This window comes from Neltuma alba, unplaced genomic scaffold (genome assembly GCF_004799145.2).
Source record: "Neltuma alba isolate B1F8T4 unplaced genomic scaffold, ASM479914v2 tig00012185_pilon, whole genome shotgun sequence".
In the NCBI taxonomy this organism is placed as follows: Eukaryota; Viridiplantae; Streptophyta; class Magnoliopsida; order Fabales; family Fabaceae; genus Neltuma; species Neltuma alba.
The window spans coordinates 233,168-249,654 of NW_021636727.1; the positions used below are offsets into that span (position 1 = coordinate 233,168).

Genomic DNA, 16,487 nt, shown 5'->3' on the forward strand with positions numbered 1-16,487 from the left:
AATAGAAACTAGATTTAAATAACTCTTCAATGACAACTCATTTAACTAATTTAGATTTAGATTGATAGAGTCATATTATCATGTTTGGTGAAATTTAAGTTTTAATAGGACAACAAAAAGCAAATTTGAATTTGATGTCATAAATTTAAATTTTGTCACATCAAATTTGAATTTGATGCAGTAAATTCAACTTTTTTGGGCATCAAATTCGAATATATTCATTTTTTCCCGTAACTTAGAGTTTAATAATGAGATTATTAATTAATATGGATTAAAATTTGTATTAAAAAACCCAATTTATGCACCATAAATTCTAACTTTTCACTCAAAATTTGAATTCATCATGTCTCTGTTACACTCTATTTTTGACGTTTTGAATAAAGCAACTTTTGATTAGATATAACTTTTTCAGTTTAAATTCAAGTTGGGCAAATAACCTATCATTGAAAAGATCTTTGAGTCTAGTTTTTAATGCAATAAGACCTATTTCAAAATACTTTGTAAATTTAAAGTTATAATCAAAACAATGAGCAAGGGTCATAAACATTTTTTTCTTACCAAATTTTGAATCGTATTTGAAAATTTATATCTAATTTATATGGATGAATTTTTTTATTGAAATAAATGTTGTTAAAAAACTTATTGGGTGAATGTTGATGCTTGTTGCCCAATCTATGTGTGTTGGTTGCGTGACTCAACAATGACAAAGTAGAGAAACATATGAAAAAGATGACAATTCAATTATGTTTTGGGTGTTTAAACAACTCCATGTTACGTTATTATCACTAAAAATAAATAAATAATACGGTTATACTATTCTCCACTTGAAAAAAATCTTTGAAACAATTTTGATTTAATATAATTGCGTTCAGGGGTAGGACGTTTAATGAAAGAAAGCGGGGAGAAGAGAGTAAAAAGCACCTGGAGAAGAGGGAGATAGCAATAGCATATGTTACTAAGGGGCAAACCCATCTTCAAGATTTTCTCATCATCCTGGAAAATGGGTTCCCACCGGAATATGTGGGAAGCCATATTTCGATGTATAGAGGAAAACTCACGACCACCGGAAAATGGGTCCCTGAAAATTTTGCCAACCAAACGCATATTGGTTATGAAAAATTATGATTTTTCTTTTCCTTCTTCAAATTTTCAGCATACCAAACGGATTCTACGGGCTGATTTGTTCAAGATTATAAGCCAAATATGAGGAAAAAATTTTGTCTTCAATTTATTCTGTTAAACTAATCAAAATTACTTATCAAAATAAACTAAAAATAAATTTTGTTCCAATAATAACCCTCATGTTTTAGTTCTTAATACCCTCATGTTTTAGTTCTTAATATTTAACTCCATTAATTTGTAAAGTCCCGGGGGTGAAAATCTAGGTGACAAGAAAGGTATGTCGAGTAATTTGATCTCAATAAGCAATGTGTTCTCTCTCTCTCTCTCTGTCTTTTTTTTTTGTTCCTTAAGAGTGAAATACTTTAACACTTCTTATTTTTGTCTTAATTATACAAAATTTTCCTCTATTTTAAAAACTCATATCAACTATCTTTGAAATCAATATATATATATATATATATATATATTATATAAGCATCCTTTATATATTTTAATTAGATTTTGACGGTCAAGTCTGACTTTTAAACTTCTGTTTCATCAAAAATACCCCTTTTAGCTTTAAAAATTAATATTTTGCCGAGAAATAAATTTTATACAACCAAAAATAGTTCTGATACATATATTTTAAAACTTTCTAATATGTTATGAAATTTATTAATTCTGATTATATTATAAAAATTTATAGTTTTAGTTGTTTTCTTTTAAAGGGATAAAAACATATTGGAAATTTTAGGTGCTCTGTGTTAATTTCATAATAATGTAAATACTAATAGAAAAAATTGCAAAAAGAAACGAAAATAAAAAAAACTCTTATTTCCCTCCTCAATTTAAAAAAAAAAAAAAAGGTTTTCCTGAGCCCGCAGAATTTCTCACAATTTACAAAGATTGTAAATGTTTTGAATCTCTCACTGATTACCAAGAAGCTATACTTCACTGAGCTTCGATTCATCAGCAAAGTCATACCACTAAGCCGAGAACGAAGGAACGAGCATCTGAACCTGATCTCACCAAATTGGACAAGAAAAGAAAAGACACGTTGGAGAGAACTTGGAGTTCCATTTTGATCTGAGTTCATATTTGGATAGCTTTTTCGCTTCGTCTATGATTTGTTTAGCTGGAATCGTAGTGTCAAATATCTTAAGAAATTCGAATCGCGGCGATAAATTTGCAGTGATCTTAAAAGAATCACGACTGTGCTCCAACATGAGAGAGGGCTCTGAAGGATGATTAGAAGAAAGAGACAGTAAAATATTAAGGGAAAATTAGTAAATAAAATTTTCAATTTAACCCAACTTCTAATTTAAAAATATATTTTAGAAACTTTTTAAAGTATTTGTAATTGCAGTGTATGTTTTAACAATAGAAAGAAAATTTATGTAATTAAAGTAAAAGAAAAACATAATCAGAGTATTTTACTTTCTGTTTTTTGTTTTAATTACACTACTATCTCAATTGTCAGAAAACAGAGTTGGCAAACTCACAGTGACCACAATTTATTAGTGCTTCAATTTGTTTATGTTAAAATATATAATTAATTTCCAATAATTAACGCTAACTTATGTTGTTTAATTTTCCTGTGTTAAACTGCGGCGGGCGTTCCCCTTTCTTTTATTTCTTCATGAAATTAACTTGGCTGAAGCCATCAAAAATCAAAATTGGGATCGGCTCTCCTCCTCTGCTCTTACTCTCCTCTCTCCTGCTCTGTCCAAAGTTACATCATTTTGGGTTTAAAAATGGAGGCCGATCATTTTTTTTTCAAACCAATATTCATCATTTTAAAGTATTAGTGTCCTAAAATAATTTTATTGCATCTTAAAATATTTTGTTAGCGGCATCTACTATCTAATAAGTTAGACTTGTAGTATTTTGTTAGTAGCACACAGTATTCTAAACTAAATTTAGGATATCGGGTTAAAAAAATAATGTAGAACACTAGATGCACTAAAAATTAGTTTAAAATACTGGGTATTATTTGGTGTGTTTGCCAAGTAAGATGTGTATAATCATTTATCACTTATTTATCTAAATTAGTATAATTGCATAGTGAGAAAGAGAACATTATTCAAACAGCATTGGCCTGTTATATTATGACTTACGAATGCTTTGGATTATAATGCTTTCTTTCTTGTAATTTCTCAATTTTTCCTTCTGATCAGAACCATATTTTGTTACTGAAGAGAAAGAACCTTTGAGCTTGCCAAAACTTGCATACGCGCTCCCAGCTAACGCATATTTAGCGAGCCGTTAGGAGAATTTTAAGCTGAACTTAAGGGAATGTTAAAAGAAAATTTGTTTTCAACTGATTCTGATAAGCTAATCAAAATCACTTTTCAACAATTTCTTACGCTTACCTTAAATTCTCTTCAAAAAAAAATTCTTATATTGTTTAATCAAAATTACTTTTTTTCTTAACCTTAAATATAGTTATTCATGCCTTCATTATAGTTATTATTTGTAGTTGCTTATACAAATCTATTTTACACCTTTGAAACGCTACTACTTCTTATAAAATTATCAAGTTAATGTTTTTTTTTAAATACTCCTCCATCCTTAATATATGATATAATTAGAAAGTTAATATTAGTTCTAAATATAATGCCTATTTCGTATAATTATCAACTTTTTTCTTAATTAACCTTATTGATGTTTCCTCAACAATAATCAAGTAGGAGAGGAACGAAAAAAATAAAAAGATGCTTAACATATTTAAAAAAATCATATTAACTAATTCAACTAATATCCTTAGTCTCTTTAAATTAGTTAATTATATTTTATATTAAAGATAAAAGGATATTTAACTTCTATTAATTTTTAACGCGCCGAGCTTTCACTGATGTAAATTGATCTTCATTGTCAATTTTTATCTTACGACCACAGAGCATATCTCATGTATATCTCAATTTTTATTTCCAACTAGCGTGTGAGGAGTGTTTGAACTAGGAGGTGTTTGGCAACCCTCAAAATGTTTATTTTTCTGTAAAACAAGGTAAATTCCTTCACATATTTACTTCGTAAACTGTAAAAGTACTTCTGAAACTATAGTTTGATTTCCATCCAAACATTCCCTTAGTTTTTAGAAATAATTTTGCTGAATCTAAAATAAATATATATAAAAAAATTGTGTTTTGATTTGTTTAAAAAATACTTTTTTAAATGCTCATGAGGATTTCAAACACCCGGCTAGGAGTATTACTTTTCAATTAAAAAATGATTTCTCCGCGGAGCTCGTGTGCATTCTACGCAGAAATAGAAAAGAACAGAATCTAGGACTCCAAGCTCCAAAGTCAGTATCGACGAAAATGCACATGACGCCACAAAATTTGTTTAGGCATAAAAAATACGCATAAACTTTTTCAAATGAGACAAAGATGTCATAACCATTAACTCAACCTGGGCCATTACTTTTGAAAGGTGAGGCCCACACTAATTTTCAATTTGGAAAAATAATTTAATTTAAATTATTGTATTTTTTTACTCAAATAAAATTTAGGATGTTAAATACACATTTACAAAGCGGAGGAATGAGGGGGTGTCCTTGGCCTGGCACATAGAGCTGATGGTGTTACACGAGGGAGCGAGCTTCATAAATTTTTATTTCCAAGAGTATAAGTGTTCTTTTATTATAAATAAAAAAATTATAATTAGGTTCTATCTAAAAAAATTAAATAGCCAAAAAGTCTCTTAAAATCATGAAATTATTCTGAAATTCTGAGAAACTTTATTGCAATAAATTTTATTTATTTAATTACCAAATTATCCTTATTTTATTTTTGAAGTTTGTACTGCTAACTGAAAGAGCAATAGTTGATGTTGAAACTATCGTGACAAATATTAACAATACATTTTTTCAGCATTATAAGGTATTGACGACACATTTTCTCAGCATTTATTGCAAAAAAATTGTGATGGTTGTCAATGTGTTGTCAATACTTGCAGTGATAGTTATTAATCCTTTCACCCTAAGTTATCAACAACTGCTCTTTTAATTATCAATACAAACTTAAAAAAACAATTTGATAATTAAACAAATAAAATTTATTATAAAAAAATTTCTTGAAACTTCAGAATAATTTTAAAAGATTTTTTTGTATTTAATTGTTTTTAAATGGAATCTAATAGGGAAAATGACAATAAAATACCACTTCAATTCCAAAAGGACAAATAAGGGACCTGAATAAGCAAAATGACAAGGAGGTCACTGGGAACCAATCTGGAATTAATATTTTCAGCGAAAAGACCGAAATGCCCTTAAGATGTTTGAAACTTGAGGAGATGGAGAAAAGGCGGAAACCGACTCCTCGGCGAAAACAACACCCCACTCGACGAAAGAGCAACTGCTTCCACTCAGCGAAAGCAACCCCCACTAAGTGAAACAGGAACTAGAACTACCTCGCCCAGTCGACGAAAGCAACCCGCCGACCCGACGAGAGCAACCCACCGAAACAGAAAGTGCCCCCACTCGGCGAAACCAAATCGAAGGTCCTCTAGTAACGAAAAAGCGGTCGCCGAAATCACATTGCCGCCGTCGCTTTCGAAACTAAACAGGTAGGGAACTTGAATATTGTTGTTCATTCGATGGGTCCCCGAAGCTTAAAATGTAATTATGCAGTGATGCTCTTTGTGGTTCCGTCTTTGTTGTTCCCATAGAAGTTGCTCTAGGACGAAAAAAGTTGTTTCATGTTATTGCTGATGTGTTTGGTTGTGTACATATTTGGAAATGATTGTGATTGATAGTGTTTAATCCATTTTGGGTGGCCTTTAATTGGAACAGGGGATTGCTTTTGTTGTGGGGATTGGTTTATTTTGATTTGAAGGAAAAGAACAAAATGGAAAGGATAGTTTTGTCGGTGTTATTTGACTTTTCTAAAAAGAGTATAGCTTTCTATGTGGAGAGGGTGGGATTTTAAGGAAGTAGAATTCCACTAATTTGGTCTGCATGCGCGGCAATGACAAAGTTACTTTCATTTTCATTGAATGGTTTAGGGTGAAAAGTTTGTCCTTGCGTGGGTAAAATTTGCAAAGGTTATCCTGTTGTAGTAATTTAGCAAGCAGTAATTCTATTAGCCGAGTAGTAAATTTGATGAGGTAAGTAGTAAATAGTACTAGCGGGTTTGGTTTTGAAATAACAACTGTTGGTCTGAGAAGGACTAAATTTGTGTTGGCAATGATTACATTTGTTAAGTGATATGTTAATGAAATTTACAACATTAATTAGAGTAATTGACTACATTCGGCAATGGAAAATAATAGATTTGGTAAGGGAATGACAACATGCTTGTGATGCAAATTCAATTGAGTGGACAATGATATTGAGGTGATATATTACTGAAATTTACTACATCAGTCAATGAAAGTAACCAGATTTGTTACGGGAATAACAACATTGTGGTGATGCAAATTCATTTAACTGTGCAATGGTTTTGTAGGTCATGTTAATGAGATTTACTACATTTATTAGTGGAATTTACTACATTTATTAGTGGAATTTACTACATTAGTCAATGAAAGTGACCAGTTTTGCTAGGGGAATAACAACGTCGTGATGCGAATTCATTTGACTATGCAATGGTTTTGTAGGTCATGTTAAAGAGATTTACTACATTTATTAGTGTAATTTACTACATTAGTCAATGAAAGTGAGCAGATGCAAATTCGTTTGACTGTGCAATGGTTTTGTAGGTCACGTTAATGAGATTTACTAGATTTATTAGTGGAATTTACTACATCAGTCAATGAAAGTGACTAGATGCAAATTCATTTGACTGTGCAATGGTTTTGCAAGTCAGGTTAATGAGATTTACTAGATTTATTAGTGGAATTTACTACATTAGTCAATGAAAGTGAGCAGATGCAAATACAGTTGACTGTGCAACGGTTTTGTAGGTCAGGTTAATGAGATTTACTACACTTATTAGTGGAATTTACTACATTAGTCAATGAAAGTGAGCAGATGCAAATTCGTTTGACTGTGCAATGGTTTTGTAGGTCAGGTTAATGAGATTTACTACATTTATTAGTGGAATTTACTACATCAGTCAATGAAAGTGAGCAGATGCAAATTCGTTTGACTGTGCAATGGTTTTGTAGGTCACGTTAATGAGATTTACTACATTTATTAGTGGAATTTACTACATCAGTCAATGAAAGTGAGCAGATGCAAATTCGTTTGACTGTGCAATGGTTTTGTAGGTCACGTTAATGAGATTTACTACATTTATTAGTGGAATTTACTACATCATTCAATGAAAGTGACCTGATTTGTTATGGGAATGACAACATCGCCGTGATGCAAATTCATTTGACTCTGCAATAGTTTTGTAGGTGATATGTTAATGATATTTACAACATTTATTAGTGGAATTTACTACATTAGTCAATGAAAGTGACCAGATTTGTTACAGGAATAACAACATCGTCGTGATGCAAAGTCATTTGACTGTGCAATGGTTTTGTAGGTGATATGTTAATGATATTTACTACATTTGTTAGTGGACTTGACTACACTTGTTAATTGAGTGGACAATGGTATTTTGATGATATGTTAATAAAATTTACTATATTTGTTAGTGTAATTGACCACATTTGTTGATGGAATTGACGACATTGTTGTGAAAGAAATATAGTACTATGAATGACTAACAAGTGGTGTCATTGCAGCAGGGAAAATGGAGTTACAAGTACAAGTAGAAGGACAAGGAGAGGGAAGTGGACAAGTGAAGAGTGGGTACATGCTGTTTCTGCATGAATTTAAGGCGGGCAAAGAGTTTAGGAATAGGAGAGAAGAAGTTAGGGAGGGAGCAAAGGCATGGAGGGAGCTGCCACCAGAGGAGAGGAAGAAGTATAATGATAAAGTGAACAAACCAAAGAAGCAAGGGACGAAGAAGAAGCGGATGAAAAAAGTTGCTTTTAGCACTCGTTGCTCAGTCCGGCAATACAAGTCATTGGTGGAATTTATAAATAGCAATGACAGATTGAAAGCCAAGGTACAAAGTTTGGGATTTGCAAGTTTGCTTGACATGGGATGTGAGAGACTCCCTCGTGACCTCATAGTACGCATTCTTCGAGCATATGATCCGCCTACTCATCAATTTACAATAAGGGGGAAGATCAAGGAAATTGATGCACAAGATGTTGCGGAGTTGTTGGAGGTACCCCACACAGGGGAAAAGGTAAGAACGGATGTGGATGATGATGATGAAACATACAAGAGGTTGAAGAATGAATATGGTAAAGTCTCTTTTACCAAGATACTCAAAGACATTAAATCTGGGGAGAATGAGGAGAATTTCGAGTTCTTGTTCATGCTGTACACACTTGGGAGTTTTCTAGCTCCTACCTCACAAACAACAGTCAGTGACAAGCTAGTGAGGGTGATGTGTTGTACTATGCATGAATTTCACCAATTTGATTGGGCCACATACATTGTGAACAACTTGTGGAAAGAGATGGAAGATTATGTTGAAGTGTATAGAAACGTAGGGGAAGACAATGATGAAGGGAGTTGCAACGTCGGAGGATGCATCTACCTCTTATTGGTATGTATTTACTACCATTGTTTTTTGTTCTATGTTTGAATGGAGTGATGATAAAATTAATAATTTGATGTTGCAGTTATATCTTGCTGAGCGCTTCCCATTATCTAAATCTGTTAGAGATGGGTCAATAAGTGCTATTCAATTCTGGACTGATGAGAGGATAAAGGAGATGACAAAGAAGGAAAGGCGGAGCAACAGAGGCCTATTGTATAAGCAGAAGGGCTCGAAAGTTAGGGTTGGAGATGAGGAGAGAAGAAGGAGAAGTGTCGCTGACTTACACCCGGTGTGTTTATTTGCTTCGTAATTTCAATGTGCATTAAAAAGATAAAGTGTTTGACCTTTTTTTAATGATGTGATGCAGGAGTTGCAAAGCTTACATCGAAAGTTGATGGCTGTAATTGATTTAAGCTACAAGAGACTTGTTAGTGCAGTAGAGGATGAGCTACATAAGGTGCACATAACGATGGAGGAAAATCGTACTGTGGGAGATGAGGGCCCTAGTGAAGTTGGAGCTGAATATAAGGGAGAAGATGAAGCTGATGATGATGAAAATGAGGGAGATGATGATGATGGACAGGACTCAGGACACATACCTCATCATGGAGATGACTCGGACGAGGCTGACATGGTTGATGTTGAGGAAGAAGGAATACAAGCAGGAGATATGGATTCCCCTGATGTTTCCCCCATGGACAAGAATGCACAGCCCAGGAGATCACAGAGGGAGGTGAAGTCGGCCATAAATTCTCCATGGATTTTGACGATGCCTGTGAAGAGGAAGAAGAGGAATATGGAGGAAAAGGAAAAGTTTTTTAACATGATATCCCGCATGTGTTCAAGGCAGGATGGTGACGTGTAAGTTACTATTCGCATGACTGTGAATGATATTACTTATCGGTTGTTTACTAATTAACTACATACATAATGATACTGGGAACACATTTTTAGGACTTTAGTTAAAATATCTGATGAGGATATCACTCGAGATCAGCTAAGGACACTTGGAGGAATTGAGAGAATAGGTAACCGGGTAAGTTAGTATTGTGATCTTCGGCTGAGTACTATAAACTTATATTTGATGCTCATGTATACCTGTGCAAAAAACTAAAATTTACTTGCAAACAGCTTATGTCAGTTGTGTGCAAGACTTTACTGGCTGATATGAAGAGCGAAGGAGAAGTCAAGCGACACATATTTGATGCTGACTTTATGGTAAGGTTACTAAGATTAATACAAAATAATTACTGCTACATGACTAATCATTTGATGCTGCAGGCAATACTAGCTGCGAACCCATCTCGGTGGGATGCTAGAAAACGAGAAAAGCAGTTGCTGCCTGAATATGTCGGTTACAACATAGGAGACTGTGACTTGATATTTGGACCTACACTTGTTGGTGCTCACTGGTTTTGTCTTGTGCTTGAGCCTAAGACAATGAATTTCTATGTGCTGGACTCAATGAAGCCAAGTTTCCCTGCTAAGAAGAGTAAGAAGAAAGGTGCAGCTGATGATGATATGATGACTGTGGTGACCGGATGTGTAAGACTATTGTTACTGTTCTTGTGTAGCATGCTCTTTGTTTACCAAATTATTTACAAATGCAAGTATGTGTTGTGCAGAGGGATCGATTTTATGACATGATTGAGATAGTAAAGCCCAATACCATTGGAAAGAAGCAGATGAGTGACATTATTTGGGCCCCTGTTCCTCAACAGAACAATCTGTGAGTGGTATTAGTTGTTGATGTAATAATGTATGAATGCTACTTCGTGTTTCACTCATGGACATTGTTGCCATGTGCAGGCGAGACTGTGGCGTTCATGTTTTAATATGGTTGAGCAAATGGGAGCCCGGTGTGACGCTTGACTACGGTCAAGAACATGTTGCTGATTTCCGACGAAACCTAATGTGGTGGCTTGTTAATCATGAGCTCAATTCAAGACGTGAAGAAGCACTAAACTTGCTGTCATCCCCAGAACCCACACCAGGAAAAAGCAGCGTGCATCACGGCAGTAAATGACGCTGTCTAAGTTTAGTGATGTGTTAGTTAATGTCATGTATGTAAGGGAATTTGCAAACTGTTTTCAGGGATTGTAAAGGCAACTCATTTTCAAGTAATGTTAAACCATTTTCCCAATTTGTTACAACACATGTGACGAGATTACAACTGCAGAAGCGAATTTTACCACTTCTTGAAGGGGTTTGGCAACCTGTTTTGAGAGGCAGGGCAACTCAAGAAAAACACAAATACCACACTGAGTTTGACAAAACACATAGTGGGAATAACAACTTTTACAGTGAGTGTTACTACTTGTTCAGTGGGTTTTCCAACTGTATGTTTATTGGGCTGTGCTACTTCGTCCTAAAACGGTAAAAGTCAGAGGTGAATTTTGCAAAACACACGGAGGGATTTACAACTCTCCAACTGAGATTTACAACTTTTACAGTGGGTTTAGCATCCCAAAAAAATTGGCCTGCGCAACTTTGGTCTCAAAAGGGTTAAGGTCGGAGGTGAATTTTGCAAAACACACGGAGGGATTTACAACTCTCCAACTGAGATTTACTACTTTTACAGTGGGTTTTGCATCCCTAAAAAAATTGGCCTGCGCAACTTTGGTCTCAAAACGGTAAAGGTCGGAGGTCAATTTTGCAAAACACACGGAGGGATTTACAACTCTCCAACTGAGATTTACTACTTTTACAGTGGGTTTTGCATCCCTAAAAAAATTGGCCTGCGCAACTTTGGTCTCAAAACGGTAAAGGTCGGAGGTCAATTTTGCAAAACACACGGAGGGATTTACAACTCTCCAACTGAGATTTACTACTTTTACAGTGGGTTTTGCATCCCTAAAAAAATTGGCCTGCGCAACTTTGGTCTCAAAACGGTAAAGGTCGGAGGTCAATTTTGCAAAACACACGGAGGGATTTACAACTCTCCAACTGAGATTTACTACTTTTACAGTGGGTTTAGCATCCCAAAAAAATTGGCCTGCGCAACTTTGGTCTCAAAAGGGTTAAGGTCGGACGTGAATTTTGCAAAACACACGGAGGGATTTACAACTCTTCAACTGAGATTTACAACTTTTACAGTGGGTTTTGCATCCCAAAAAAATTGGCCTGCGCAACTTTGGTCTCAAAACGGTAAAGGTCGGAGGTCAATTTTGCAAAACACACGGAGGGATTTACAACTCTTTCAGTGGTATTTACTACTTTTATACTGGGTTTTGCACCCTCTTGCCGGGCTGGGCAGATTTTCTGCCATGAACAATACAATGCAGCAATATGACAGCAGATACATTACATATATTCAAATCACTGCACCTCAAGTACATCACGATAAACATGAACCGTTTACTTTCATAGTAGCTACACTAACTACACGTGCAATGGGATTTACCATTCACGCAACAGTATTTACCAAAAACCAGCAGCAATATGACAGCAGATGCATTGCATATATTCAAATGACTGCACCTCAAGTACAGCACGGTAAACATTGAACCATAACTTTCATACTAACTACACTACACGTGCAATGGGATTTACCATTCACGCAACACTATTTATCAAAAAACAGTAGCAATATGACAGCTGATACAGTATTTATGACATGATTGAACCATTAACTTTCATACTAACTACACGTGCAATGGGATTTACCATTCACCCAACAGTATTTACCAAAAACCAGCAGCAATATGACAGCAGATGCATTACATATATTCAAATGTCTGCACCTCAAGTACAGCACGGTAAACATTGAACCATAACTTTCATACTAACTACACTACACGTGCAATGGGATTTACCATTCACGCAACACTATTTACACCAAAAAATCACCATATCTATTGACATCTAAGTTCAACTTGGGTTTGGATTCTTGCACGTTCTTCTTGTGTGCCCAACTTGTTTGCATGTGCTACAATGGTAGATCTTCCTATTCTGGAACTGTGACTCTCGTCTTTTTACTTTAGGCCTTCCTGGCGGTCGATTAGTCAAAGGCGGTGCCAAGAACACTTGACTTCCTATATTTTCCACCCAGTAATTGTTAGGATTTGGCATGTCTACTGTCGCCACTGGAATCATACTCCTGCCATAAATCTTTTGCTGTGATGTAATCTTGTAGCATTCATCAACAAAATCATAGACATTGCAATTCACAGCCTTAATCGCTGCACAGGCATGGGGACATGGAATGCCTGACATTTGCCAAGCTGCACAGGTGCATTCGCCTAGACCAAGATCAACATGTACAGCTCCTTTTGCTGTATGGACACACACCCTACCTCCTCCATAAGGTACACTCAGCATGCATGCTGATCTAGCAACATTGTCCACCAATTTTGCATCTATGTTTGGGCCTACACCATTTTTCCAATTACTCATTGCTATGCTTGCTGCATACATCTTCTTTGCCACTTTCTCACGATGCTCATGTATAAGTTGGGCAACATTATATCGTCTCTCTTTCAACATCCAAGCATTGAATGACTCAGCAAGGTTTGTTGTGATGTTATCCCACCGTTTAAATGGGAATTTACTTAAGGCCCACCTTTCAACATCACCATGATTAAGAAGCCACTCAAATAATTGTGGATTGAACTTTCTCATGTTATCCATTGCACCATCAAACTCGGTGTCAAGCCTTGCATATGCAATGGCATCCAGGTATTGCAGTCCCTCCTCCCTTGCTTTCCCACTAGTCTTCCTCTTTCCTCTATTTAATTTAATCATTTGTGCACTGAAGTTTTCCTTAACATGTCTGTAACAGTATGCATGCCTCTCACCACCAAATATTGCTTGCACGGCGCCTATTATTGCATTGTGTCGATCTGACACAATTGTCAATTCCATCGAGCCAACTATCTCCTTAATCATATATAAGAACCATGTCCAATCCTCAAGTGTCTCTCCCTTTACAACAGCAATCGCAAAAGGTAACAATTCGTTGTCAGCATCATAAGCAGACGCCGACAGTAACGTCCCCTTATACGGTCCACTTAAATGACATCCATCAATGTACAGTACATGTCTAGCACCAGCTATAAAGCCTTCTATACAACACCCATATGCTATGAATGCACGCTCAAATGTGTTATTAGTATTAGCCACCCATTTGGCCACGGTTTTGTTATCTGTTTCCTTCAACCGTTCACATATCCACGGAATAAGCATATAAGACTGGTCAGGCCTGCCATGTATGTCCTCTAAAGCTTTTTGCTTTGCCCTGTATGCTTGTTTATATGTCAACTTCATACCATAATCTCTTTCTAAAGTCTTCCTTATATCATTTGGACGCCTGTCTATGTGATCATTTACCTCATCTCTGATGATTGATGCTGTCAAGCTAGCTGAACCACAATGTTCCACACAAAGATTGTCTTGTGCATTATGGACATGCTCATTTATGAATGTTGCCACACGTAAAAAGGGAGTACTCTTTCTGCCCACTCTTGCACTTATCCTCCACGGACAACCTTCAACACTACATTTCACATACATTTTTCCCCTACAATTTTTCACATACTTGTACTCAAACTTGTTTGCAATACTGAACTTATGTACTTTCTTCTTGAAATCTTCTGCATTTGCAAAAGTTTGGTTCCGTCCTAACAACAATTCCTTCCATTTCAAAGAATTCATCTCCGGCAAAGGTGTAGGTGCACTCACTACTCCGTATGGTAGGCTTACATTAGGTCTTTCACTGCCTCCAGAACTTGTACTTTCCAAAGCATTTCCCTCCAACGTAGGCTCATCACTCTGTTCTGACAGTCCTTCCATTCTTGAGATCCTGCATTTATAATTACCACTGTTGTTAAGAGATTTACTACAACATTACAACAATTATCAACTTTCATAACCACCAAAAAAAATTTCTCACTTACATTTCTGGATAACCCATTCCTTCCTCCACATTGTCATTACCTTTATGTGCTATATAAATATGTGCATTACGGTCATTATATTCAAATAGATTATCAACTTCACCATCATCTATAAGATCTACCAATACCCTCTCATCAAAACTCAAAGTGTATTTAATATCACAGCCATGACAATCCATGCTGAACCATTCGCCTATCATTGCCCTCAAATCTTCAAGTTTTGTACCCTCATTTATTACTCTTACTCTGACAGTCCCACCACAGTATTTAACTTCGCCATTGTCCTTTTCCACAAACTTCCCATCTACGTGAAAATAACAAGCAAGTCTTTTTGAAGATGTTGATACAATGTTACAAGACATCACCACTTGCTAACCTGCAGCAAACAACATTAAATATAAAAAAATTAACTTCTCCGCCAATTAGTTTCCATCAACGTACGTGACACCCAAAACACACACAAAGAGAGAAACTTTTCTTCTATTCGCAACTTTATTATAGGGTTTCACAACTCCATTATTGATTTTAACAACGTTCACCACTTGAACGCAAACTTCACGCCTACGTAATTGCTTGCCACCTTTCTTGATTTCCGCTACGTCATTCGAAATAGTCAATATAAAGTATAAAACCTCATCTCCAGCACACCCGTCCCCACCATTGCGCCATAAAGCAGACACAAAAAGGAACTACCCAAACCCCACCATCAGTTAATGCGACATGTTTACTCTCTCTCTTGCTACAAAACCTCTTGCCCACAACCAAAATCTATTAAATCAGCAATCCCAAAAAAATTATGATGCGGAGGAGTAAGATTATACCATTTCCAAAGACTACCGACTTAAACTCACCTCTTTTCAGCTCTGATGTGTTCTTCCAGCGTTTCTCTTTCCTTCTTAAATCAGCTCAACGGTGCTCTGCTCCATCTTTATTTTCATTTCAGTTTCACTTCATTTTACCTCACTGATAAGGGCATTTCAGTCTTTTCGCCGAAAATATGAATTCCAAATTGGTACCCAGTGCCCTATTTGTCATTTTGCTTATTCAGGTCCCTTATTTGTCCTTTTGGAATTGAAGTGGTATTTTATTGTCATTTTCCCATCTAATTACAATTTTTTTCTCTGAATAATTTTATTCAAAATATTAACAGGCGCTGATATTTCAGTAAAAGCTTAAATTTCAGTTCATGGAATAGTCCAGCTGTCCGCTTCATAAATAATTAATCTGAATAATTCATAATTGAGATTGATGAGATTGGCGATGTGGGGCGGGATGGGGAGTCGTACAGCTAGCTGTCGGGCTTGGGCATGAGTAATTCTCCTCTGACCAGAGAGAAGGTTTTTTTGGTCTTATATATAAGTCATTTTATTAAATTTTCAGTGTGAATATACTATTTTGTCCTTCATTTATTATAGTGTAAGTAGTTATTTTTTTGAAAGGAGTATATATTAAATAGAGGTAAAGTTGAAAAGTTGCTATATTTTAATAAAGAGTTAATACAGTTTAAGGTTTTTCTTAATCTGTGTGAAACATGTTAAAGTTCCTTCTAAATAGGATAAGAGGAATATGTACGACGAGCATGTGACTTTATCACTGTTGCTCTGCCTTTTGCAATTCTCATATTACGAGGGACCAATGGTAGGAAAGAGGAGCTAGCTGTCGGGCTCGGGCATGAGTAATATGAGCGACGAGCATGTGACTTTATCACTGTTGCTCTGCTTTTTGCAGTTCTCATATTATGAGGGTGGGCTCGCCCCGTACCAAAGGCGGGAAAGAGGAGCTAGCTGTCGGGCCCGGACATGAGTAATATGAGCGACGAGCATGTGACTTTATCACTGTTGCTCTGCCTTTTGCAGTTCTCATATTATGAGGGTGGGCCCGCCTCGTGCCAAAGGTGGGCAAGCTGTGGGCATGAGTAATATGAGAGCATGTGACCTTATCA

At 35.8% G+C, this 16,487-nt stretch overlaps 2 protein-coding genes across 2 annotated transcripts; one reads left to right on the forward strand and one right to left on the reverse strand.

The window, feature by feature from the left end:
• Positions 1-7,787: 7,787 nt before the first annotated feature.
• On the forward strand, positions 7,788-10,677 carry LOC114724352 (uncharacterized). The gene is made up of 8 exons (XM_028910692.1): positions 7,788-8,657; positions 8,734-8,940; positions 9,019-9,512; positions 9,606-9,687; positions 9,783-9,869; positions 9,933-10,196; positions 10,277-10,380; positions 10,461-10,677. The coding sequence occupies exons 1-8, from the start codon at positions 7,788-7,790 to the stop codon at positions 10,675-10,677; spliced, it is 2,325 nt and encodes a 774-aa protein (XP_028766525.1).
• A 1,844-nt stretch (positions 10,678-12,521) lies between these two features.
• LOC114724353 (uncharacterized) lies at positions 12,522-14,907 on the reverse strand. The gene is made up of 2 exons (XM_028910693.1): positions 14,546-14,907; positions 12,522-14,451 (listed from the first exon to the last, which is right to left on the reverse strand). The coding sequence occupies exons 1-2, from the start codon at positions 14,905-14,907 to the stop codon at positions 12,522-12,524; spliced, it is 2,292 nt and encodes a 763-aa protein (XP_028766526.1).
• Between the last annotated feature and the right edge of the window lie 1,580 nt (positions 14,908-16,487).